Raw genomic sequence first — 27,600 nt, forward strand, 5'->3', positions numbered from 1 at the left:
TAACTCTTTTTAATACGTTTTGTTTTGACGAACCAGTCCGGCCTTGAGCAGAATATTTCTTAGAACTCCAGACGCCGACGATAAACACACAGTTCTCTTGGTATTCGTTTTTAAATAATAAAGTTATGCGATTTATGGGTTCATCACGCGTTATTTTCCACATCCTCCCGGGCGGCAGAAATCTCAAGTGGATAGAGTAATTGAATTGGTCGTCTCATCACTAAACCGTTAGAAGTCACAATTTCACATGCCCTAACTTTCTCGTCTCGTCCTATGAAAGTTTTCGTAATTCGAACCATCTTCCACATTAGCCTAGGAAGATTCTGTTCATACAACAGAACCAAATCGCCTACTTGCAATTTCTGTTGCTTTACAGTTACGTTATTGTGAACACTCCTTAATTGTTGTAAATAGTTACATGACCATATTTTCTAGAACTTTGTAAGGATGTCATTCCTCGCTTTCCATGCCTGCAAAATATTGTCCCGTTTAATTATCGGATTTGTCAAATCGATTTGAAATCCACAATAATTTTCTCCCAGCAAAAATGGCCTGGCGTTAGAATTAACAAATCATCTGGCTCATTTCCAATGTATGTTAGTGGTCTTGAATTAATAGTAGCTTCAACTTCAGTCAAAACTGTTTGCAACTCATCAAATCTAATAGTCCGTTTTCCAAGCGACAGTTTTAATGCATCTTTAACTGACTTCACAAGCCTCTCCCAGAAGCCACCCCACCATGACGCTCGTTCCACAATAAATCGCCATTTAATTCTTTGCTGGGCAGCTAATCCTTGAACTTCATTTTGCCACAAAATCTTTGTAAGCTCGTTTAACTCCAAAGCAGCTCGTTTAAATGTCTTAGCATTGTCGGAATATATAATGTCGGGCACTCCCCTTCTCGAAATAAATCTTCGAAGAGCTCTGATACAACTCTCTGTTGTCAGATCCGGAACCAATTCCAAGTGTATCGCCCTAATAACAGCACAAGTTAACAACATAATATAGACTTTTAATCTCCCATTTTCGTTTATGACATATAATGGTCCCGCAAAATCTACCCCTGTCACTTTAAAAGGCGCAACAGCATCTAATCTACTTCTAGGCAACGGTGCAAAGGGTTCACTTGCCGGTTTTCCTCTTAACCTTTTACATACAATACAAGTCTTTATTATAGCCTTAATCCGTTGCCTTCCTTGGATAATCCAATATTTTTTCCTAACATTAGTTAAGGTAATATTAACCCCGCCATGCCTTACTGCACCATGAATCCTTAATATTACATGCGTCGTTAAGATAGATTTTTTAGGCAAAATAATCGGATATTTCGTGTCATAAGGTAAGGCTGCCTCCTGTAATCTACTTCCCAATCTTAAAACCCCTTGATCATCCAAAAATGGATTAAGACTGAGAATGCTCGATTGCCTCTCTATAATGTGACCTTTTGATAAAGCACTAATTTCCGCTTTGAAATACTGAGCCTGTATAACCTTAATCCAATAAAATTCACTTTGGATCAGTTCTTCAGCTTTAACCTTTATTGAATCAAATAATGTCTCGTGAAGATTTCGTGACCTTGCTATAAATCTTCTTACATAAGCCGTTATTCTAAGTATTTTATCAAAATTACTGAACTTGTCAAATGGAAATAAGGGCTCTCCGCTAATTCCGTTTACTTCAACTTGAACTGCAAATGCCGAAAAAATACCATGCAGCTCAGGCTCCGTTATCCCATCATTTGGCCAAAACTCTTTGTCTTTCAATAACCATTCAGGTCCGTGAAGCCAAAGTTTCGATTCTACAAATGCTTTCACGTTAATCCCTCTCGATAACAAATCTGCAGGATTTTCAACACCTGGGCAATGTCTCCATTCACCTTTTGTTAATTTTTGGATCTCTGCTACCCGATGGGCAACATATGGTTTCCATTTTGAACTTTTTCCTTTAATCCAATGCATAGAAATCTTGGAGTCTGTCCATAGGAAAATGTCGTCGATATTTTTGCACAAACTTTTTAGTATAAAATCTTGCAACCTAGCAGCACACAATGCACCCGTTAGCTCCAATTTGGGAATCGTTAACGTTTTATCTCCCTTCAAGTTAAGTGGAGCCACTCTATTTTTTGCTACCAGAATATTACAACTTTTATTTTTTTTAGAAGTTGTTACTTTAAGATAGGCCATCGCCCCATATGCTTTGGGGCTAGCATCTGAAAATATGTGCAATTCCGTATGGTCTTTTGAGTAGTCAACAACACATCTTGGAATCCAGTATTCTTTAAGTTCCAATAACTCATTTTCCCACTTAATCCAAACTTCGGTCAATTCGTTTGATAAAATGGAGTCCCAGTCGTACTTTTCAATCCATATTTGCTGCATTAAAATTTTTGCTCTTATTATAAATGGACTTAATAATCCTAATGGATCGTATACTTTTGCAATTGTCTGTAGAACCTTACGCTTCGTTATTCCCTGCTGCCCTGTATGATTCTCGACGGTAGATAATATAGAATTAACATCAATGTTTAGCTGATCTGTAAGAGTACACCACCGTATTCCCAGAACTTTCTTTACAGGATTACTGGCCTTTTCATTATCCATTAAAAGAGTTCTTCTTAAATGCACATTATTAGTAGCCCATTTCCTTAGATTCATGCTAGCTTTCTTCATTATTTCTTGACTTTTGAAATAAACTTCACTTGCCTCGTCTGACGTGTCTACAGCAGCCACCAAATCATCGACGTAAAATGACCTTGACATGATATCACATATCTTTTTAAAACCTTCATTCTGCTCATCCAAATGTTTGGTCAAAGTAGCTGCCAAGATAAAGGGACTGCTCGTTACACCAAAAGTCACCCTTTTCATGCGAAAACTAACTATTTCTGGTAAGCTTCCATTATCCTCAATTGAGCTTTCGTACCATAAAAACCTTAGTGCATCTCTATCATCCTCATTAATTTCAATTTGCAGAAAGGCTTTCTCAATATCAGCTATTAATGCAACGTTGCCAATTCTAAAATTAATTAGCACTTTTAATAGCAAGGGTACCAAGTTTTCACCTGGTGATAGGAGATCATTCAAAGATGGCATTCCTGGAACATGGGCAGATGCATCAAATACAACCCTTATTCTTGTGGTATCTTTATCGTATCTATACACCCGCCTGTGTGGCATATAGTAGGCTTTAGGCGAAATAATACTATTAGCACTTTCTGCGCAATCATTCTCAAAATATTCTCGCACAGCCTTATCATACTCTACTAGTCCTCCCATGCGAATAAGCTTTGACGTTAAACTTTTAGCCCTCGAAAGTGCCCCGTTAAAGTTTGACTCCACTACTATATCTTTACTTTTCCAAGGTAGTGCCACAGTATACCGATTCTCGTTAAAGTGTATACTTTCTTCTATGTACCTTTTCGTAGAATGGTCCATTACATTAGTATTATTAATCCCAATGGCTTCCAGGTCCCAAAATTTCTTTAGATCAAAATCATCATTCACAGTTTGCACTTGGAAAATATTAGCCACATTCAAATTCAATGAAAATCCATATTCACAGCTTCTGCCATGGATAGTCCATCCTAAATAGGTATTCACCGCAGTTTGATATTCTGACAGCTTTTTAATTTCTCCAGTGACTATTTTCCAGTAGTAATCAGCTCCTACTAATACTGATATTCCAGGCAAAACTTGCTCTGCGTTATCTGGACAAATATCAGCCAAACTATGCTCCTTACTAAATTCATTTATAATTGAATTGTCACACGATGGAACAGCAAGTGTATCAAAACAGATTTCTGGTACTTCAATAGCGTTAATCGTTATGTTTTCGTTAGAGTTTACACCTCTTATTGCTAACTTTACTCGATTACACAACCGCGCAGGCGCCAGTTCTTTTTTACCAAAACACATTATAGACAGTTTGTGAGTCCCTTCTATTGGTAAATTCAATTGTCTGGAGACACACTCTTTAATAAAAGTCAACTGATTTCCGCCATCAATAATAAGTCTGATATAAGTTTTAGATTGTCCACTGTCCAACACCTGAGCACACGCGGTCTGCAACAATACATTACTTAGTCCGTTATTAGAAAACAAAGCTGTAGCTCCACTTTCCCGTTCGTTAGATTGTTCATTATTATTACTAGACCGATTAGTGGCGCTATTATTTTTGATAAAGTCCGGGTCACACATGGTCATAGCATGCTTACGCGAGCACTTATTACACCTAATATTCGTTCTACAGTTCCTGGAAGAATGATTACTCTTTGTACATCTAAAACACCTGCCACTAGATTTTAAAATGTCTTTCTTTTTTGCCAATGTCACCGCGGAATTCGTACAATTAGTCGTCATGTGATCTTTTGATTTACAAAACAAACAATGTTCGTTTACCGATGTAAAAAGTCCTGCGGCCGTAAACTCATTATTCTCTTTAGGCTTGAAGCGATTTCTTTTAAAAGAGTCAGCACTTTGAAATTTTCCGCTAGACTTTTCACCCGATAGTATATTGGCTTGCTCTACAGAATCTACCTCTAGTTTTATAAACTGTAACAGTTTTAGCACTTTATCCTCATAAGATGCCTCACTACTACTTCCTGAACTCTCATGAGTCATATTTGAGTTTCTAGAGGCAGTTTCTTCGTTATCATTCCCTATATCAGTTGTGGCTTGCTTTTTGTTGTATTCTATTCTCATAGAAAGGGGTAGAGCTTTTAAAATTATAGATTTTACCATCATGCCATAACTACCGGGTTCAATTCCAAGACGTTGCAAGGATTTCATTATTTTTGACGTTACGTTATAGAGTTTTCTTAGAGCTGAGGTATCCGTTCTATTTTTTACAGGGTTTATATCTAGCAATTTTTGAATATAGCTGTCAATAATACATTCCTTATTGCCATATTCATCTTTTAATAATTGAATGGCATCGTTATAACTATTTTTACTAGTCGTTAGACCCTGTATCGTTATGGAGGCATTTCCATATAGAACTGACTTTAAATAACTAAATTTTGAAGCATCATCCAATTGTAAATTGCTGTGAATAGCTGACTCGAATTGTTCCCAAAAAGCAGGCTACTCGTGATAATTTCCACTAAATTTAATTAGTTCTAATTTAGGAAGTCTTACCGACATTTTAGGTTGATGTAATTCTCCCGTTTGTTGACCCACATTATCCATGTTCTCAGCAGAAGCACCCAAAGCCATATTTCCTTGACTATTTACTTCCGCTATACATTGTTCCAATCTTGCAATTGCTACCACAGCCTTTTCGTCATATTCCAAAATTTTTATACACTCATTGTCCATTTGATCCTCACTAATAAATGAACTCGCCTTTTCGTTAGCAGATTTTAAATTTTCTCGAGCCGATTTTATTTTGACCACTTGAACAAGAGCGTCTTTCACATTAAATAGTTCCGAATCAATAATTACGTTAGCTTCGTTAACAACCCTCGTGAGCTGAGCGCGACACGCCGTTTTCATCACAACCTCCATTTTTTTATTACGTTAGTCCGTTACGTTAGTATAGTTTTCAATCCGTTAAAAAAAAGAGAAAAAGTCCACTAAAAGCTTTCCCGGGTTTCGGCACCAAAATGTAAATATTACTACATTCGCTTTACGTTTAAACACAAATAATACTCCCGGATACGTATAAAAAACTTTATTACAGACTAATTTTGAATTATAATTGAAAACTACTGATAAGATTACGGAATTAAACTTTGTGAAATAGTCTATACACGGGAAAATGTTTATTTGCCCGAGCCGTAAGACGTCGCGACGTTTATTTCTTTTAATCGACAACTCAACTAACTCTTTTTAATACGTTTTGTTTTGACGAACCAGTCCGGCCTTGAGCAGAATATTTCTTAGAACTCCAGACGCCGACGATAAACACACAGTTCTCTTGGTATTCGTTTTTAAATAATAAAGTTATGCGATTTATGGGTTCATCACGCGTTATTTTCCACAATTTAGTGATTTATCCAAGTTGAAATCAAATTGCTTTATCAACTGCTTAAAAAATAGAAATAGGGTTTAACAAAACTAACAGCGTTAAAGAAAGTACTAAATTTAATCAGCAAAAATCCTTAACAAATGATGAAAGAAGTTTCGGAGTTTTATAATGTTTCGTTGAAAATCCCTACAGTTCATGGCGAAACACCGCTCAAGAAACTGGCATGCCTAAATCATCAGTTGAAGTAATTTTAAAACAAAATAAATAAAATATAGAGGACTTAAAACAACGCATAACAAATAAAGCTGGCCAAGTTACACAAGAAATGATTCAAAATATTATTGGCAAATTTTATTTCAACCTTGCGTATTATCAAGAGCAAGGAAAGCATTTCGAACATTTAAATAAATAATTTTGCTTTGTACCAAAGTTTCTATCCCAATACCTTTATTAAAAAAGGGCGTTATTTGCTTGACATTTTAAAACTAGAAATTTGTGTTTTTCTACTTAAGTTATTGTTAAACAATAGCTTATGAAAAACTATGATAGGAAAGTGCAACCCGTATTTCCCCAAGTTAAATCATTTAAATTTTAGAGCCTGCTAAGGGTTTTAAAAATTTTAATGTTTAATTAATGACATGAATTAATCATAGAATCCAAGAATTAATTAATAATAAGTGAAGTGTTATGTTTAAAATAATAAAGTTGACAGCTGCCTAGTCTTCTAGATGCACGCTGTATACTTTCAGAAGTCTGAAAATATGCAAAAAAATAATGACGTGTCCCAGCGTTTTTCAACCAGGTATTTTGTTCACCTGTAAAAGGTACTTTTCGAAATTTTTGTGTGTGTGACACACTTATTGTGAATAATTATTTCCAAGATAAATGACAAAAATTGATTAAAATGTCATGAAAATTGGTAAGGCGTAAAAAAGGTTTTGTCGAAGATTAAGTATCAAGAAGTGCCAAATCTAGAAAATATATTAAGAAATGATGAATATTTGTGTCATTTTGTTTATTCCTGAAGGTAGGTTAATTTGTTCTTTAGTACCAACAAAGCTAAAAGCATTATTTACTTCAAAAATTACTTAAATAGATTATCGGGATTACAATATTATAAAAATATTTAATGAGTGACGAGAACCACAAATGTGAGAAGAAATGTGACATTTTCGAACAAACCTCTGAAGAGCATTAGGGAGCGAATCTGAAAGGTTAAGAATGCAAACAATCATTTTGAAAACCGTGGACTTATTCTCTTCTTTTTAAACCTGCAGAATAGATCCTAACACAGAATTTGCTGTTAAGTTACATTTCAGTCCAATAAAAAAATGTTTTTTTTTTTGCAATTACGATAATTTGCAGATCGTTTTCTTGCGATGTTGCCACATAAAGCAAATTTTCCTGAGGCAATACTAAAAAATTGTACCATAAAATGTTAGTTTGACTTTTTTAGAAGAAAACTTTATTTTGCCGCCATATTTTTTTTCTGTTATCGATTTCAGAAAAATAGAAGGCCTTTAAAATTCTATCTAGCTCTAGAGCCAAATATTCCAGAGCAATATTCATTTTATCAAGCCATCCTTATCATGGAAAACCACCAACCGGATGATGTTTACAATATTCATCTTCGTTATTGATTGTCATTTTATTAAAAAAAAATATTAAATTCTATAAAGTAAATTAATTGTTTTTAATTAAACCAATTATGTCATAATTATTTATTATAGACTGCATAGACTTTTTTGGGTATTTACCCCGAAGAGATAAGATGTTATTATTAGACATGTTTTTTGTATATTAATAAGCTGAACCACTAGTAATTCCCCTTAAAGATAAAAAATAAATAAACGTCAATTTACACGTTATTTATAATATTATGGAATAGGTAGTTTTCTTTTGAACAATGGTCAAAATATGTATATGAAACCTTTTTGAGTATAGAGGACATGGCAGTTGAGCAAAATTGATTTTAGTATTAAGTGATCTTCAGTAAAAGAACTATAAGAATGTTCAAATCAGTAGCTTTTGCTTTCGTTATTGTTGCTTTTTTGGCAGTAAGCAGCTATAGTGCTCCCCCTGTGGAAGATAACGTTTATCCAGATACTGGTATGTCAATAAAAATATATAGTTTATTTTTGTTTTTTGTTTTTAAAAGAACATAAAACATATTAATTAATGTTTTTTATACATCCAGTCACACTTTTTTTTAATAGTCTTTAACTTTTCCAGAGTCTCATTTGAGGGTACGTAGAGCAACCTGCGATCTTGGTAGCTTGTCAATATTTGGAGTTCAATTAAACCATGCAGCTTGTGCAGCTCATTGTATTGGACATGGCAATCGTGGAGGTTATTGTAATGGACAAGCCGTTTGCACGTGCAGAAATTAAATTTTGATTTTGTTAAAAAGAACAAATATGTGTATAAAAGTTTAAATTATTTATAAATGACATTATAATTAATAATCACAATTTTAAATTTTATATTAATAAATTAGTATATGGTCAGCTTTAGTTAAGTGAGCATTAAAAATTGGTAGTCAAAAAAAAATCTTCAAAGTCATCAAAAATAGTGAGTTTTAATTTGTGAAACTTGGCAGCCTTTATATATGGGATCATTGAAACCGTATGTACATATTGAATTTACCCATAACTAATCCTATATATTGGGAAACCTCTATTTAGATGAACATAAAATAATATAAATAAGCTAAACGCTGAATAATCCCTGGTATTTGGTTATTGTTCTGCTGTTGGAATTGGAATTATATAGATTTACACTAGTATAGCAAACCATACATTAGAGGATTTGCTAAATATATTGCATTATTTTTGTTGTTGTTTTTTTGGTTTTGCAAATTATGGAGAATAAGTCTCTTGTTGATTTAATATGGAGCTTAGTAAGTAGCAACGAAGAAATATAAAATCTAGTAAGAGAGCAGAAAACTGAGATCGCCGAAGAATTAAAATTATTAAGAAAGGAGCTATTGGAGGATTAAAAGAGGAGAAAAGTTAAAGGGGAAAACAAAGCCCTTAAGGTAGAGGTCCAACAGCCTAAAGAGAAGCTGAATAAAGTTGAAAGAGAGTCAAAAAGATACAAATGGATTATTCACGGCCTTGCAGAGGGCAAGGGCGAAATCTCGGATCTTGGTAGTTGTTTGGATATTATTAACAGCAAATTAGGAGTTGAATGCCGATTTTCTGACGTAAGAAATTTCTTTCGTTTAGGTCAACCCTCAGCTCAAAAGCATCGAGCAGCTTCATTAGAGGTAGTGAACTAACTTTTGAAAAAAGAAGTTCTTAAGAATTCTAAGAAATTAAAGGGGACACAAATTTATATAAATCACGATCGCACCGATCAGGAACAAGCCGAACATAAACTTCTTTATAGACACTTAAAAATAGCGAAAGAAAACAACAAGGAGGCATACAATAGGAATAAAGTATTATTCATAAACGGACAAAGCAGGACCCCGGAAGACCTGAAAAAGGAAGAAGCTACGCAGCTATCACGTCTTGAGTTTCAACGACCACCACCGTATTTGACTCCTAAACGAAAAACTTCTAATAGCGATAGCAAGAATCCTAATCAGCCCCTAAAAAGAACCCTTAGAAGTGGAAGTGTGAGTAGTAATAAATGTAATAAGGTGTCAGATAAAAATGAGATACTTACTTCTGATTGATTAAGACAGTTTTTTGGGTAAATTTTTAAAGTATTTTAAGTATTCTAAATGTTTTAAGTGTTTAAGTATTTTGGTCTATTGTCGTATTTTTATTTATTTTTTTTTAATTCTCACTAAGGTTTTCTATTGAAATGTCTCTTGTTGTTTCTCATACTAACATACGTTCCTTACATGCTAACTTTGCAAGTTTTAAGGATTATGTTTTTGATGTTGATTCGGACATTGTTGGGGTGACAGAAACTTGGTTGCACCCAAGTATCGATAATTCAGATATTTGTGTTGAAGGCTACAAAATTTCTAGATGTGATCGGCTGGGCAGACGTGGTGGTGGAGTGGCCTTTTACATAAAATCTAATATTTCTTTTAAAATTGTGAGTACGTTATCACTTGATTTTATTGAGTGTATTTGGATTAGGATTAAGTCACGTAATGATAATGCCGTTATAGGAAATGTCTACATACCACCAAATTCCAATATAGACCAATTCTATTTGCATTTAGAGGATATTTAGGCTAACTTATATACTCTATCTGAGAACATTGTATGTACTGGTGATTTTAACATTGATTTTCTAAAATTTTTAGATTATACTAAACGCTTAGAGTCAATAATGGACACATTTGGCCTTACCCAAGTAATAAATGAACCAACTCATATAAACCCTGCTTCAGTATCCTTAATTGATTTAATATTTACAAACATTGAATGCATACAAGAGGCCGGAGTACACAATGTACATCTTTCTGTTTATTTTCCCGTGTTTCTAAAATTTAAATTTCAAATTGAAGAGCAGCATCCAGTGGTATTTACTTTTCGTTCTTTAAATAAAATAAATCGTAATAATTTTCAATACGATCTCGAATTATTGCCATGGGCACATATTTATGAGTTGCGTGATATCAACGAAAAATTAGAATTTTTCACTGCAACCACGCTAGCTCTTTTTGACAGACATGCACCTATTAAAACCTTTAAACGCAATCGTAACTACAAATACGCTTCCTGGATAACTGAAAATATAAGGCTTCTTCAGAAATTACGAAATAGGGCTTTAGGTAACTTTAAAACTACAAGACAGCCAGCGGCCTATGATTATTATAAGCAATTGCGCAAGTTCACGACGGCAGCGATTCGTAATGAGAAAAAAGCCGTTTTACGAACAAAATTTAATTCCAATTTATTACTTGATAAATTGGAATTAAGGGAAACCTGGGCAGAACTGAAACAACTTAATGTTGTTAAAAATAGTCAAAAGAACATTACTTCAGAATTATGTGATAAAAACTTAATTAATAATTTTTTTACCTCGAACTGTACTAATCCGTATCAAGCAAATCAGAATCTGCTGCAGTTTTATGATAATAATTTAGTTAAAAATTTTGAACATGCTTTTCAATTGCAAGAAATAACCGAGAGTTAATAAGAATTATTCTTTCCAAAAAAATAGAAAAGGTTATGGTTGTGATGGGCTTAATATTATATTAATTCAGATTTGTTGTCCATTTATTGTCCCCTTTGTGCTTCACATAATAAACGAATGTTTGAAAAATTCAGTATTTCCAAATATGTGGAAACACGCCTTAGTCACGCCTTTGGCCAAAATAGCTCAACCAAAGGAACTTAAAGATCTCCGATCAATAAGCATTCTTCCCGTTCTTTCCAAAATTCTCCAAAAAGTTGCAAATAATCAAGCTCGAGTATTTTTGAACAGTCATGAATCTTTGCCACTCAAACAATCAGGGTTTCGTCAAGGATATAGCTGTGCTACGGCTATGGCTGACGTAACAGATTACATTTTCTGAGCGTGGGATCAAGGGGAGTTTACTGCTTTAATTTTACTTGACTACACAAAGGCATTCGACTCAATTAATCATAGGATTTTATTATCAATTTTAAGTTATATAGGATTTTCAAGAGATGCAATAACATTTTTTAAATTATTTTTGGGTAATCGCAGCCAGTAGATCGTTTTAAATGGTATAAAATCTAACTCAGCACCTTTATCAGTAGGTTCGTTCCTCAGGGAAGTATCCTGGGGCCATTGTTGTACACAATTTATGCATGTCGATTTAAAGACTATTTAAAATTTTGTAGCTACCATTTGTATGTGGACGACACCCAACTCTATCTTCACTTTCACCCAATTAATACAGAAATTGCCAATAGAAATATAAATGTAAATTTAAAAAGTATAATAGAAATCTCAACGTGTCACGATCTGAAGATAAACCCTTCAAAATATTCCGTTACTGTAGTCGGAAGAGATAAAAATAATAGATTGAGAGTTAGCAACGAGCTTAATATACAAATTAACAACGTCACCATTCCATTAACTAACACGTCCAAATCATTGGGACTTGTTATTGACTCGGATTTTCGGTTTCATGAGCATGTCACAGAAAAGCTCCGAAAAGCCTATGGTGCTCTTAAACTTATTTATAGTCAAAGAAAATTTTTAAATCAAAAATTTAAAAAAACATCTATGTGACTCCTTAGTGATATTCAACTTTAACCACTGTGATACAGTATATGGCCCATGTTTGGATCAGTTTGATTCTCGTAGAATTCAGAAAGTACAAAATTCGTGCCTTCGCCTTATTTTTGGGATACGCCGCAATAATCGGATATCTCATAAGCTTATTGACATCGGCTGGCTTAATATGTATAACCGCAGAAAACTACACTTCATTTCGTTGGGCTACAAGGTAATACAATTTAAATCTCCCCAATACTTGTATGATAGAGCAGATTTTAGAATTAACAACAATAATCGTAACTTACGCAATTTACATCTTCTTACTATTCCTCGACACAGAAAAGAACTTTTTAAACGAAGCTTTTCATATAATTTGGCTTCCAGTTTGAATTCCTTAAAGATTACATCATTTGATCTGGCCTGTTCTACTTTTCAAAGAAAAACTAGAGACATTCTGTTTTTACGTCAGTAAATAAAGTTGGTCTTTTATTTTGATTTTGATTTTTTGTGTGATGTCGCTGAATGTGTTTTTGTATTTTTAAGTTTCAACTTTTATGATCTGTAATTTGAAATATTGGTACTGGTTGTAGAGCAAATTTTTTTAATGTTATATTTTTTACATTTTTTTAGAGAGCGCCTAAACAGTATCTGGTCTGCGTACCAGAATACTGACGTAACACGGCCTTTTATTTTTCATAGACATTGTGTATTTCTAAATTTTTATATTGTATTTTGTACTTGTTTATGAAAAGTAATAAATTTTGTTTTTTATTATTATTATTATTATTATTATTATTATTATTATTATTATTATAACGCAATAATTACAATCTCGGTTAAAATCAAATATGTATAAACTTTTATTTTAAATTATTCTCCATTAATTTTGTTGATTACTTGGCGTAAAAATATCTACTACGTACTTGATTTAAATAACCATTATCCTGTTAATTTTATATTCTAAGTACATTCTTTAAATTCTATTTATTAGAAAATAATAAATTAGAAAAAAAAACACATATAGTTGGCAGTAGCATCATATTTTTCAAAAGCTATGCTAATTTTGGACCTTATCTTACGGTTTTCAAATAAACTAGAACATTTTATTTGGTATATTGGAGCAGCTCATTTTTGCACTTTAGATTTTCCCAGTTTCATGCAATTTTAAAAATTGATACTTTTATTGTTTCTTAATATGTTTTTTGCTCTATTTGAAAAGTGGTAATTTCCATGAAGAATCCACTTTTAATTTAAATGGTGTGGTAAATAAAGAAAATATTATGTATTAAACTGGAAAACAATCTTAACCGAAAGAAAAAAAGATAAAAATCAGAAATAATGTTTGCGTTAAATTTTTTATATAAGTATTAAAATAGTTATTTTTAATCTTTCATTAAGTTCATAGTACCGAAGTCCCATGCGACTATTTGTGCTAACTTATCTGAAACGATCGTTTATATCTTTTTAGTGATTTTTATTATACATTGTGTTATCGTCAATACATAGAGAAATCTATATAATTTTATTAAATTAAAAATTAAAATAAAAATTGCTATATGAAACTTAATGTGAATTTAAAACACTTTATCTCTATTTTTATTTTACAAACCTTATAGCAAATGTCAAATAGATATGATTATATTGTCTTACTCCTAGCAATATAAACTAATGTTTCTATAGTGTTTCTATACGTATGCATTTGTTTCAAAAATTTATCTTCTAAAGTTTCTTCTTGAAAATAATTTCCGAAAAGACTTTTAGAATAATTTTCCAAATTTTTTGGAGAGAAAAGATGGCTTACACGCCAATCGTACATGTTTAGCTAATTCTTGAGCCATCTCCTTCAAAAAGTTGTACGCGATAGATTCATTAATATGTAAAGAAATATAGATCATAAGAACACGTTTTATTTTCAGCCTAATAACTTTTTAGTCCACCAAGTTTGCCATTTTCACTCCAACACTCCACACCAATGTTGCATTTTTACTGTTGGCTTAAGTCGGAATTAAAACACTCGATACACAAGAATAGTTTACTATTATTTATTTACTATTATTTATTTTAATTTAAAAGTTGCACTAATATTCGAACTTGAACCGACTTTTTATACTAGCGAGACTACTACGTTCCATCCCGGAAGGTTTTCTAACCCTCCACGTGTCTCTAGAAATGTCATGCGATGTGCGCGCTCTTCGTCCAGCAAGATGATTCCCGAATGGCAAGGAACAACTGATATATTCGCAGCGGTTGGGTTCATTACAATATTATTTTTAGTATTAAAAATGCGAAGAAAAATTAGTCAAATTGCCATGAGTATTTAATAAATTTTTCATTTTTCAAAGCTGCAAATGGACTAATTGATATTACAAGAACCCCAGTACCAAATAATATAATGACAAAATTTAATAAGATTTCCATAGCAAGATTGAAGGAAATACTTAAAGTTCTAAAAAATATTGGTGGGGTGAACTGGTATTTCAAAGCAGGTTCTGTGTGATGTGACTTATGCTGCTGGTGACCGTTTTTTGGATATTGTTAATACCTCATTGAGTACTGACATCTTTCCAGAATCCCGGAAGCTGTGTTCTGTTGTTCCTGTTCCCAAAGAACAAAACACAAAACATGAAAATGAATTTTGACCTATTAATACTGTACCAGTCTGTGAGAAGCTTCTAGAAGCTTGTATCAAAGAACAACTTCTAGTCCTAGACTCTGCCCTCAGCCTCGTTTTAGCTCTATTTTTAAATTTTAAAAGAGTATTTATAACAGTCAGTAGGGAAATTTTAACAAAGAAAATTAGAGCACTTGGATATAAGAAATAATTAAGGTGGCTTTAGTCATACTTGTCTAATAGAACTATATTAGGTATAAAAATAGTGTATCTGAAAGTATTAATGGTGTGCCATAAGGAACAGTATTAGGTCCTTTACTGTTTTTATTATATATTAATGGTATGGTAACTCAAAAGTGTGAATTAGTACTATTTGTTGATGACACAATGATGTATATAGTAGGAAAAGATATCCTTCAGATGCAGCAGGATATAAACATTAAACTAAATAATTTATTTAACACTCTCTGCGATAATAAATTGAGTTTAAATGAAAAGAAATCGAAATTTTGTATTTTTGATAAAAAGTCTAGGGTGGATTGTCTAAATGTTGGCGATATGAGGATTACTGTTATGGGGGAGGACATTTTGTATGAAATATTTAACTTAAATACTTTCTTTGACTGCATAATTTTTGATGCCAACTTAAACTTTTATGCGCATGCAGATCATGTAGCAAGGAAATTTTCAAGAAAAGTTGGTTTTTTGACAAGAATTAGTAAAAATTTATCGCTGCGCACAAAATTCTTGCTTTATAATGCCATTGCTCTTCCCCATCTACAGTACTGCTCCAATTTTATTGTTAACTTACCACGGTATCAGATGGGTCGACTTGAAAAAATGCAGAATAGGGCGTCACGAGACTGATCTTAAGTTGTAATCGATATACACCTGTTTTATTCATGTTACGTGTTCTAGATATAAGATCTGTAAACCAAAAAAATTAGGTATAATGTCTATCTGTTTATTTTTAAATTGAAATATCAAATGCTGCCGGAATACATACTTAAAGAGTTGAAAATTTTTTCAGATGTACATAATTAATATACGAGAAATCGTACAGACCTCATCTTAGTCAACAGATGTAATACGGTTCAAATGCTCAACTCAGTTCTTAACAGAGAATTGATTGAATATAATAATTTGCCTACAAATAATAAAAACTGTGACAATTTTAATCGGTTTAAAGCGCTCTTGAGAAAGTTTTTATCTAATTAATGAGTGTAGTAAGTTTTTTAAAGTTTTATGAGATATTCGTTCTTAATTTAATGTAAAGTATTATAATTACTGCCATTTATTGTTATTCGACTTGTTCCACCTTTGGGCTGTGACCTGATGACTTAGCGAGGTATTTCTGGAAAACCAGAGACGGTGATTGTCCATAGATTGCCGGGACGTTATCTGATGTCTGCCAGGAAACCGAGATCTAGAAAACATGGGTCGTGACCTTAAATTGCTCGAAAAATAAATACGAGCCGACCTTGTGTTGCAACATCAGCAATAACATCGATTGTTGATATTTCAAAAATGAAATGGAACGCAACGAATAACAATTTAATTGTATAATGTATTTTAAGACAATATCATATTCTATTTACATATGTAGCACATTTTTGCTAAATAAATATACATTAACATTATACATGTATAATGTATGTATGTATATAATGTTGTAAGTACGTACAACTTAACTATGTTTACGTGCCTGATGAGATTTAGATGCGCAGAGGCAAAAGCTTGATGAAGACTGTAGCTCATTTAAAGATGTGCTCATAGAGACAGGTTAGTTTACATTGCTAGATCTAAATCTAATTGAGTAAGACTAAAAGTTTATGTATATGTGGAAAACAAAAACGAAGACTTTTATTGAGATACTTGAAATTAATTGTAGAATTGACTAAATCCCAAGTCAATATTCCCTAGCAGATTCTAGTACAAGACTTTCAGGTATTTTCCTTTCTCAAGATAAAAATCGACCAATTCCAGTAAAATCTACGGTCCTAGAAATAAACCATAGGTTTGAAAAATATGATTCTTTCTAGGATTTATTTTTATATAAACATGGAATAGGAAAGGAAGAGAGGGAAATTCAATTGCTGCTTACAGTTTTGCCGAATGAAACTTTTTTTGAAATAGTACACCAATTTCCAAAGAAGAAACAAAAAAGGGTGTTGTTAATGCCTTTTTATTTCTCGTACAAGCAAAACAGAGTAAAATTTTGTTGGATTTTTTTTTCCAATGTTGACAACAAAATTATTAAGTTTTTCAGACATCACTTTTTTTGAGTTAATATCCTATCTTCATTTTTTAAAATTTTTAAATGTTTAATCTCATTGTTTTGATTTTAAGACTCTTACATTAATAGCTATATTTTTTTAAAGATTCCTTGTTTTTAAAGTTCCTTGTTTTATTATAATAATAATTGTTAGTTTTTTTTTAGTAATTTGTTTGTAAAATTTGTTTGTAAAGTTTGTGATTTTAATTTTTTAATATTATTGTTTACTGATATTATCAGGGCAACTGTGATTCATAGCTTGTTTGTTTGTACTTTTTTGAATGTTTTTAGTTTCAGTAGCTCTTTGTATATGAGGATTGAAGATATTAGAAAAGTTTAATTTTTCTAAAAGCTTTTTTAATTTTTATAGTAGCTATTAGAACTTTATGTGTTACGTGTTCTGTCATGGAATTGCCTATTAAATAATAAGTTATACCAGTACCAACGTATTAAAGGATTGGTGGCATTAAAAATAATATTGCTTAGTACTATACTGTGCTTCTATTTTACATACAAATCACCCTTAATATTAAAAAAAAACACGTTATTCTAGATATACAGGAAGAGACTCTAGCTAATCTCACTTTGATATGTCAAATGGGAACCCTCATCATGTACGCAGCATTAAAATGTTTATTTAATAGTGCAAAAAAAAATCCGTTGACGTACCAACGAATAGTGAACTAAAATATCTGGTAGTAATTAATATTTTATGTACTATCTACAATCTACCAACCAACGGCGTATAAAAAATATAAGTTTATAGACTAATAAACAGTAAGAGTATAAAAGGTTATTTACAAAATAAACAATTTAATCAGTTGACAAAATTAGTCTTACTAAATGCTTAAAATGTGCTTCGTTATTCGCGAGACAATAACGTTGGCAAGTATTTGTCCGCTTATATCTGTGCATTCGCAAGAAATTTGATCTTTGAAATCATTAATATTTTAAGGTAGACTTATATAAGCTTTCCTTTTTAAATACCCCAAAAAATAAAATTAAGTGATGTTAGTTTTGGCGACCGTGCGGGCCATTTAATTGCACCACGCATGCCAATCCATATCTCCAGAAACTTTTTTATTTAGCCCCTCTCGAACTGCAAAAGCGAGGTGTGGGGAGCTCTTATTGGAAATAGAAATTTGGTTTTCCAAAGATGAACGATTGAAAAATAAACTGTATTTTCGATACAGTTTAAATACATTTGTCCAGTTAAATTTTCTTCTAAAAAAATGGCTCGATGATTTCGTTCTCATAAATTCCTGCCAATGCATTATTTTTTTCAGGAAACTAAGTATAATCCTCGCGAAAAAGGTGCAAATTTTCATTTTCCCGTCATATACAGTTATGTCGATTTACCAGTCCATTTAGAAACAAAGTTGACTCGTCACTGAAGCAGATGTTCTTTACTAAATGGCGGTCCTAGTCAATTCGCTGGCACCTCAGTTCGCAACATTCAATTCTGTCAAAAAGTTCTTCTTTTAAGTTAGTAGTTTAATTTTATAGAAAAAAACTTTTTTTTCAGAATTTTGTGTACAGAACCTGTTGAAATATTAGTTGATTCAGCGACTTTGAGGATATATGTTGTTGAATTCATTGCGAATTGTGCTAGTAACTTAATTTGGCATGCTTCTTTAACAACTCTTTCCTGAGTACACTTTTTATTAAAAACAGAATCCCGATTCCTTAAATTGTATTACCAATTTTAGTATATATTTATGTCCTACATTCTACTCTGCATTTCTGTCTTTAAATGCCCTGACGGTCTTACGAGTGCACGGATCTTCAGCACAAAATATAATTTCTATTCTTTCGGCTAGCGTGTACACATTTTAAATTATTATTCTTACTTCTGATTTTTTAACTGAGCGTCAGAATGACAATTTGAATTATAATTAAGTGGTTTTTAAACGTATTAAAAATGCTAGTTACTGCAATGTTTTTTTACATCTATTAGATACTGCAAAAAATTTTTGGAAGTATCTCAAAATAGCATAAGTGATTTTCTCGCAACTAATAGATGCATATTTTGACTTAATGAACTGTTTATTACCATACATTTTTACCCATAAATCGCTTCAGCTTCCATCAATTTTTTTGGCGAAGTAACATAGAAGATTGTTTGCCAGTTAAAATGATGTCTGACATTATGAGGCAACGATTTGACCTACCAAAATTTAAGTTGATAAATTGTCTTTGATGACCACACATTTTTCCTTATACGTCAACCGATATTTTTTTTTCAGTTTAGTTAGATAAATGATTGTATGCCCTTTAAAATGATGTATCACAGTTAGCGTAGCTCTTCGAAATACAAAAGTTTAAAGACGATAAAATGTTTGATGAACACACGCTGGGGGTTCCTATTTGACATGTGAGGTTAGCTAAAGGTCAGCAGGTGATTGACAGAACCTTTTGAAATATAAAATTAAACCTGTCAAAAAAATTGACGTGTTTTTTTATTACGATGTTATTAAGGGTAATTCGTTTTGAAATGAAGCATTGAATATGGGATCTATTTGACTACGGCTTCGGTGAGTTATACGTGTTGTTTCTGTAACATTCCTTTTTCGTTCATTATATTTAAATACAGATTTATTTTACAGTTGGATCCGCTATTGATAAAAGTTTTAAATTTGTATTGTCTATAAAAACATCTAGGTCACATAATGATATGTTTTGTAAATAATTTTTAAGACAACAAAAATTAGTGAGAATGTGTGGATAGAGGTCTGCAACATGAAGTGATTAGAACACTAACGTTATTGAATATGTAACACATAATCGTCGTTTTTGTTTTTAGCTGATTTATTGTAAAATAAATATTGATTTTGAGCTTATCAAAATTGTTCTTTAAACTTCGGATATTCAAATGAAGAATATTAGCTTTATTTTTCCCTACAAGATAGCGTCCACTTTACTTAATTTCTTTTCAGTATACTAAAGAGTTTAACAGTCTTTTCGAGGTCTAGATATATCCAACATTTTTGTATGTGTTACACAAAAAAGATTAAAAATTTGCAAGATAATTAAGTCAAGAAAAATGTATTTATCAGGAGTCCTAAAAGAATTAAAAAACTATAAAAATATTTTAAATCTTGTTCTGACTTAATCTTTAATATTCTTGAATTACTTTGCTTGACATACAGATTAGGTAGACTAACCAAAAACTATATACGGCCCACGGTATATAGTTTTCGGTCCACTTTTTTATCGTGATGTTTAAAATTTGTCTTCCATAAGAGAGATTTTGATTCCTATAAAAAGGAATTTTCTTCCCATCTATTTTTTTAAAGACATCCACTTTGAGACGACAATTTCGTATTTTTTAATGTATAGCCTAGGGTTCTCGTTCTTTCTACTTGCACAAGAGGATTTAGAGTGTTTTTTGATTTAATTTTACCTTAAAAATAATATTTTATAATACGAATAACCTCGCGAAGAACATTTTCATTAGGCTTTTTATTTTCATCCCTTTAACGTTGACGTTGTTTGCTTTGTTGTTTTGACAAGGAATCTCTTTTTTTTTATTCTTTTTTTACTGTATTTTGTTTTTTTATTTTTTTTTACATCTTATCCATTTTATCGTAAGTTGCATATTTTTGGGAAAAAATCATTTAGTGTCTCTTTTTATCATTAATCGTATGAATGTAAACATACATGAAATATTAAAATTTCTATTTGAAAAAAAAACAGTTGAACTCAGATTGCGTCCAAAACCCTGAAATGTTTGTCGGGTATATTTATTTTAAATTTTCACTTAAAGCGGATTTTGCAACTTTTCCATGACCCGATATGTATATAAAATAAAGTTTAGAATTATAAAATATGAAATTAAAGGTTAAAAAACTCGCGTCATCCTTCACCCAGTCAACACGTGGTTGTTCTCTTCCTTTCCTATCCAACGGATTCCTTTCCTTGACCCTTTCCTGCCCCTTGCCGTTAGTACAACGTGCATTTCAAAATTAAACTTTCTGAAAGTTTCTATCCTACTTCCGCGTTATCCTTCATCCCATCAACACGTGGTTGTTCGTCCTTTCTATCCTTTAAATTCCTTTCCCAGACCCTTTCCAACCCCCTGCCGGTGGTAGCCGATCCTATTCACGCCGGTAACTAGGCTGGATGATGCTGGATGCATTATAGGGGAGGCGACATCGTGCATTGAAATGTTTCGATTGTGATTGATAATTTAATATAGTGAAAGAGTCGATTCGGGGAACAGGGTACATACCCGACGGTTTTCCCAAATCTCCAAATCGTGCTGGCAAATTGCCTCGTAGCAGAGCCATCAATTGAACAAAACAAGAAAGGTTAAAAAACATAAAATTAAAAGTTTTATTTAAGGTTAAAGATTGAAATGTTACTTTAAATTGTACATAAATAAAGGTAATTTATATAAACCTCAATGAAATTTTATTATTAAAAGTACATTAAATTAAGGTTTTTTCTTAATTCTAATTTTTACATCTTTTTTGGAGCTCGTCCCAGTAACCTGATATAAAGCACCTTTTCTAAGAAATCTTTCTAAGAAATCTTTCAATGTTTCGTATGTTGCCAAAGTTGCAGTGATAGTGTTAACTTATACAATTATTAGTGAATGGCGAGAGTGGTTAAATATACCGTCCATTGATCAACTAGTAAAAGTTAAATACTAGTCAAAGGTAATATCATTAATATTCACGTAACCAATCGAAGCATGTTTTTACTTGTAGGTGAATTTTAAGAACTGTACATATAAAATGAGTGTTAAATATTTTGATAGACCTAAAAAAGAATCATTTACGTCCATATTTCGTCATTCATTGAAAACATTTTAAATTTTAGGATTTTTTACTACACATACACACATCTTAATTAACCCAAGAAACAGTAATAGAACACTCTTTTACTTCTTTGAATTTAACAACATAATGAAAATTAGTATTTAGACATGTCACATAAACGCGCATCCTTTGAAGTATTAAAACTATATTTTATTGTTAAGGGTTTAGTTTCTAATGAAATTATGGTCGGAAATTCTTAATTTTCTAATTTTAAATATAAAATATGTTTTTATATAATTAAGAAAAAATATTTGAGTTATTGAGATTACATTTTAAACTAACCATAAAAAATAACTCTAATCGTATTTTGTATTTATTATTTCTTTATTGTAATCGTATTATGTGTTCAATGTTTTTTTGGGAACATAGATTTTCGAAACGTAGATTTTATTTTATTTTTGAGTAAATTTTTTAAAAATCATTAATATAATAACTTAACAAGAGGAAAATAATTGAATAAGGTATGAGCATTTAATAACATAAATCTTAAATTGAATGCATATCAGATATTTTGAATAACATAAATATTTTTCAAAAATTAATTATTTCTATTATTTTATCAAAAAATTATAAGCAACTGCAACTTATTTTTTTTTAGTTATTTTGTTACACCAAAAGTTAAAACAAAATGTATTAAATGTGTTAAAACAGTATGATTTTATCCTTTCATGTTCGTAGATATTAATAATAAGTCACCCTTTTATGGTTTTACCCAATCAACACATAGTTAATAAAATCTTTAAAACAGCAAAGGTACCAAAACACTTTAAGTCTTTTCTTAATAACTCCAATTCATAAGGCCTAATCAAGAAATAAATTTCAAAATTATCGACCAATCAAAATTATCGACCTGGTTAATAACCTAGCTAAAATATTTGAAAAATCATTAAAGGATAGACTGATGTATTTTATCAAACAAGCTAAGATCTTATCGTCGCACAGTACGTCGATATATGAGGTTACGGGATAAAAAATATATAAATTATTTAACTGATTTGATTAAAGTTTTAAAAAGATTTTTGGAAATGACAGATTTTAATTTATACACCTGCAAAAAAAATAAAACATTTCATTAATGACTTTTAGAGCTACAAGGTGCTTAACAAATAATAGTAACATGCAATTCATGGTAAATTTAATCATCATTAATAAATATTTAGATCTATCAAGTAAACGAAAAAAAGAGCCTAAGGGACGCCTTTCTGCGTATTAAAGAAAATAATAATATTCTACTAATTCAGGCTAAAATCAAAAATCAAAACAATAGTCATCTTAATCTGAAGAACTTTCATCTTCATCTTGCAACTCTAACTCAAGATTTTCAAAATTAAGAAAAGTATTAGATTTATTGTTGTGATTACCAAACACCAAATATTCGCTTATATTTTCTGTATATTTTTGTTTTAAGAGGGGTTTTCTGACTGTCGCTAAGTAAGGATCTGAAATTAGTAACAGTGATCATCAGTCTTTATTGCAGTTGGCTCTTGACAATTTTCTTGTACGATTTAGTCAATGCTTTCTTGCCTTTTTGTGTTTTGCCTCCAAAGCGTCTTTTTTCGACAATTTTCCAATAGGAATATTAAAATTTTTTATGAATTCAACCTGGTGAACTAGCAATTTGTGAATTGTACAAGGCATAGTACCAACTATAGAGATGTACATATAACAATATAATGCACAGAGTTTATGATTTGAATGATTAGGTAAATCTCTTCAATTAAATTAACATCAGTTCCGGTAATAGACAAAGAAGTTTCTGCATTTTTAAGAAAAGTTCTGCTCCTATTTCTGTTATTTGTGGATCCGTACCCAGGTTTTGGCTTATCACTGTCAACCGAAGTTGCTTTTTAAATTGCAACTGTATATATATATTTTTTTTTTAAATATGATTTTATGGTCTGGAGATCTGACTTGCCAATTTTTAAATGGTAATCTAGATGATATGTGTAATAAACACTCAAACGTCTGAATCCACAAATGAAGGAAAGATAAGCCAAATCGAAAATTATCATCAGATAACTCTTACGGAGATATAAGAATTAAAAACATATACTCATATTAAGTTTGTAATATCCTATCACTGGTATTTAGTAAATTCTGTAGCTTTACTTCGGCTATATATTCGGAGGATATAATTTCTTTTAAAATAAATTCTTTTTTTTTAGCGAATTCGGTACAAACTGGGAAAGCAATTTTCATGTATAGAATTAACCGCACACCGCAAAAGTATATACTTTCTTCCGACAAATTCAAATCGAAATATAAAGCGAAAACATAATTCCTCGTAACTGTAAGAAGTTATTAATCCTTGGACCCGCCTTATTTTTGTTTTTCGGGAACCTTCTTTAAAGGACTTCAAGGGACGACCGCGACTCGACTGATGTTATACTTGAGATAATTCTTGACGTTGAAACTTTTGAAAAACATCTTACAAATAAATATCACTTAGCAAAAAGTGCTGTTTTTTCTTTAAAAATATTTTTTTTCCTTTGACATGCTTGCCAATATCTATATATTCATTGTTAGACAAAAGAATTTAGCAGTATTTTTACAAGTCTTAAGGAAATCTGTAGAGGGTTCTACCTTGCCAAAAAACTATTTTTTCATAAATTTTAAGTTCCACCTGACCTTTTTTAAATAGTTACCAGACTTCAAATAAGTCATTTCTTAATTTTTCAGAGGTACTCCGGACACGAAAAAATTTAAAAAAAAACCTTAGCGCAGATCTGCGCAAAAAATGACGGGCATAACTTCAAAAAGCGTAAATCAATGTATCTTTTGCTGCTAAATTTAAAAAGGCGGTTTTTGACGTTTTTGAGAAAATGACTTTTAAATTTAATATCTAAAAACGCATATAAACAAAAAGATAGATTTAAAAAGATTTAAAATATAATCAAATACTTAGTAGTAAGTATTTGAAGTAATTAGTTTAAAGTTATGGTTTATATAAAGTTCATACCAAAGTTCGCACATATCAACAATTTTTTTAAAACCTTTTACTCTACTGTAAAATGCAAAATAAACAACCAGAATTTAAGATTATCTAATGGCATTAATTTAAAGTATTTTTAGCGGCGAATTTTGATAAACATTTGATTAATTTTGATAATTATCATATTGGTATGCAGTTTTAATAAAAACACATTTTTGTTTATATGTGTATTATGTTTTTTATTTTTGTCCACAAATCCATATTATATCGACACACTGTGCGTCGAGACAATATGGATTTGTAGAAGGAAGAGGGATCACCGATGCTATAATGTGGCTTACCTCAGACCGTCAAAGGCATTGACGATCATGAAAAGGTCGGCGAGTCGTCTGTATTTCTTACAACTTTGAACCATAATTTTGTATGTGAGATTTATTTTCGTCTTAATATTTATTACCTGAAAGCTTGCGGATTCCTAGTATTAAGTAACAAGTAAGTTGTTTTGGCGCAAACCAAATAATAAAATATTATAAATAAAATGATTAGCTGATTATTAATAGTTATCAAATGAGAATGATAAACTGAATGCTGAATTAGTGAACAGGAATAAGTATTTCCCCGCATTAAGAGAAACCTAATAATATAAATATTATTAGTTTAATATATAAAGCATGCACAAAAATTAACGAGACAGACTACAGAAATCTTTAAATCCTTTGATTACATTTCACACATAAAATATGAGTCAGTTAAAGCTAATGATCATTTTAGTTATAAGTCTTTTAGCGAGTACTATTGGCGGAAATTTAATTAAGAATGGTGTAGGTAAGAATATTTAATTAAATTAAGTAATATAAATGTATTTCTCGTGTTTTACCTATTTAAATATAAAAAGTAGCAGTTTAAATTAACCCTTTTTAAATTTAGTATATATTCGTTTTTTTTTAAATTTCCTTTTTATTTTAGAGCAAATAAGAGTTAAGAGATCCTGTATAGAGAACATTTTTGTAGAAAAGTTTTCAGCTTGTAATCTACACTGTCTCGCGCATGGAAAAAAAGGTGGATTTTGTAATAAGCACTACGTATGTCAATGTAAAAATTAAATACAAAATCAATGTTGTTTTGCTTTGATTATATTTTTTAGAAAATAATTATTGTTTTTTTTTAAATAATCAAAATATGATAATAACTAATATCAATATTATAAAGCTTACAATAATATACTTTTTATATTATTAAATTTACACTCTATTTGAATTAAATATTAATTTACAAGTAAAATAGTCATATTTAAAGAGCTAATAATTAACAGCTTAAAGGTTTTTCACTAAAATAATAAAATTTACAAAAAAAAAGATTGTGATAAAAATTACCTTTAATTGCTTAAAGATAACCTAATTGATTTTTATCCGATTAGGTAGCAAATTATTTGCCTTTTGTAAAATATTAGCAACTCAATATATAAATTAAAGCTTAATTTACATACATATTTAAGAATATGGTATATATATTTAGCTATTATAGACACTCTCAAAATATAAAAAGTCAAATTGAAACTGGATTTTTAATATTCATACCTTAAATAAGGAGATTATTAAATCCGCTTTTTAATAATATCTTTTCTTAACAATGTTTAAATTCCAACCGACGATGTTCCAGACATATTAAAAAACAGCAGCATCTCATCACAACATATTGAAACATATTGAATATTATTTAGATGATTGGTTCCAATGAGATACGTAACTGACAAATGTATCCCAGAATGTTACTCTATACAAATAAAAGCCTCTTGGTTATGAAACATAGCTGGAAAGCTAAAAAAGTAAGTGACAAAAGCAAATAATTTTAAATGTTTTAAATAAGCCAAATTATATAAACATTAATATTGTAACAAAATCTGATTAAATTGACAAAACGCATCTAAATCGCAAAGCAACCGTTTAATTTGTCACGTTTAATGTCGTGACTTTCGTAGGTGTGCGAAAGAACCATTAAGCACTCTAATTAGCTAATTGAAGTCTTGTTGTTATAACGGTCAAGTAATTATGTATGTATGCTTAAAACGAAATGAAAATAAATATCTTGTAAATAGAGTTGTTTGATGGGAAGGGTTGTTTGATGATTTTTTTGGGAAAATCATTATACCGGGTGGTGCGTCGCCGAGCGGAACATAGGAAATCCCATGTGAATTTTAAGGGGGTCAATTGTTAACTTCCCTGTACATTTTATAGAAAAAATGTAAGATAACTTTTTGAAGAAACCAATCTGGCAAACCCTTGTGCAAAGTTTCAAAAAATTTTAATAAGCGAATCTTGAATTATTCAATTAAATGTAATTGCAAAATTAGCAAATCTTTGGTTTAGATAAAACCAAACGGGCACCAGTAAAATGAATATTGTCAATGAGGTGAGGAAAAGTGTCAATAAATCAGTGACAGTCGATATTTGGAAATAAGTATGAATTATTCAATCGACGAAAAGATAGCCATAATTAGGTGGCATTATGTCGGAAACAGTTTTAAAGCAGTATCTGAAATGTTTCTGATTATTTCACCACCAAGCCCATTCCGTCTATTTCAACTATTAAACGTAACGGCTGTAAGCCAGATTTGACAAAACCTTATAACAAATTGTTTGCTGGTAGCTGGTATCTGGTTTTACCTGAACTAAAAATTTGGTAATTTTGCAATTATATTTAATTGAATAATTCAAGGTTCGATTATTAAAATTTTTTGAAACTTTGCATGAGGGTTTGCTAGATTGGTCTCTTCAAAAAGTTATCTTACATTTTTTCTGTAAAATGTACAGGGAAGCCAATAATTGACCCCCTTA

General features: G+C 31.1%; 2 protein-coding genes and 1 long non-coding RNA gene across 3 annotated transcripts in view; all 3 read left to right on the forward strand.

Moving 5' to 3' along the window:
* The window catches only part of LOC126744862 (innexin shaking-B), a 256,450-nt gene that overhangs the window by 46,338 nt on the left and 182,512 nt on the right, over positions 1 to 27,600 (forward strand). The gene's annotated exons all lie outside the window — the stretch shown is intronic.
* LOC126744864 (defensin-like) lies at positions 7,902 to 8,479 on the forward strand. The gene is made up of 2 exons (XM_050452433.1): positions 7,902 to 8,075; positions 8,199 to 8,479. Exons 1-2 carry the CDS (start codon positions 7,976 to 7,978, stop codon positions 8,354 to 8,356), a joined length of 258 nt encoding a protein of 85 aa, XP_050308390.1. The 5' UTR covers positions 7,902 to 7,975; the 3' UTR covers positions 8,357 to 8,479.
* LOC126744867 (uncharacterized) lies at positions 24,825 to 25,917 on the forward strand. The gene is made up of 2 exons (XR_007663361.1): positions 24,825 to 25,591; positions 25,733 to 25,917. It is a non-coding gene; the product is annotated as an uncharacterized LOC126744867 (long non-coding RNA).

This window comes from Anthonomus grandis, chromosome 15, assembly GCF_022605725.1.
Source record: "Anthonomus grandis grandis chromosome 15, icAntGran1.3, whole genome shotgun sequence".
NCBI lineage: Eukaryota > Metazoa > Arthropoda > Insecta > Coleoptera > Curculionidae > Anthonomus > Anthonomus grandis.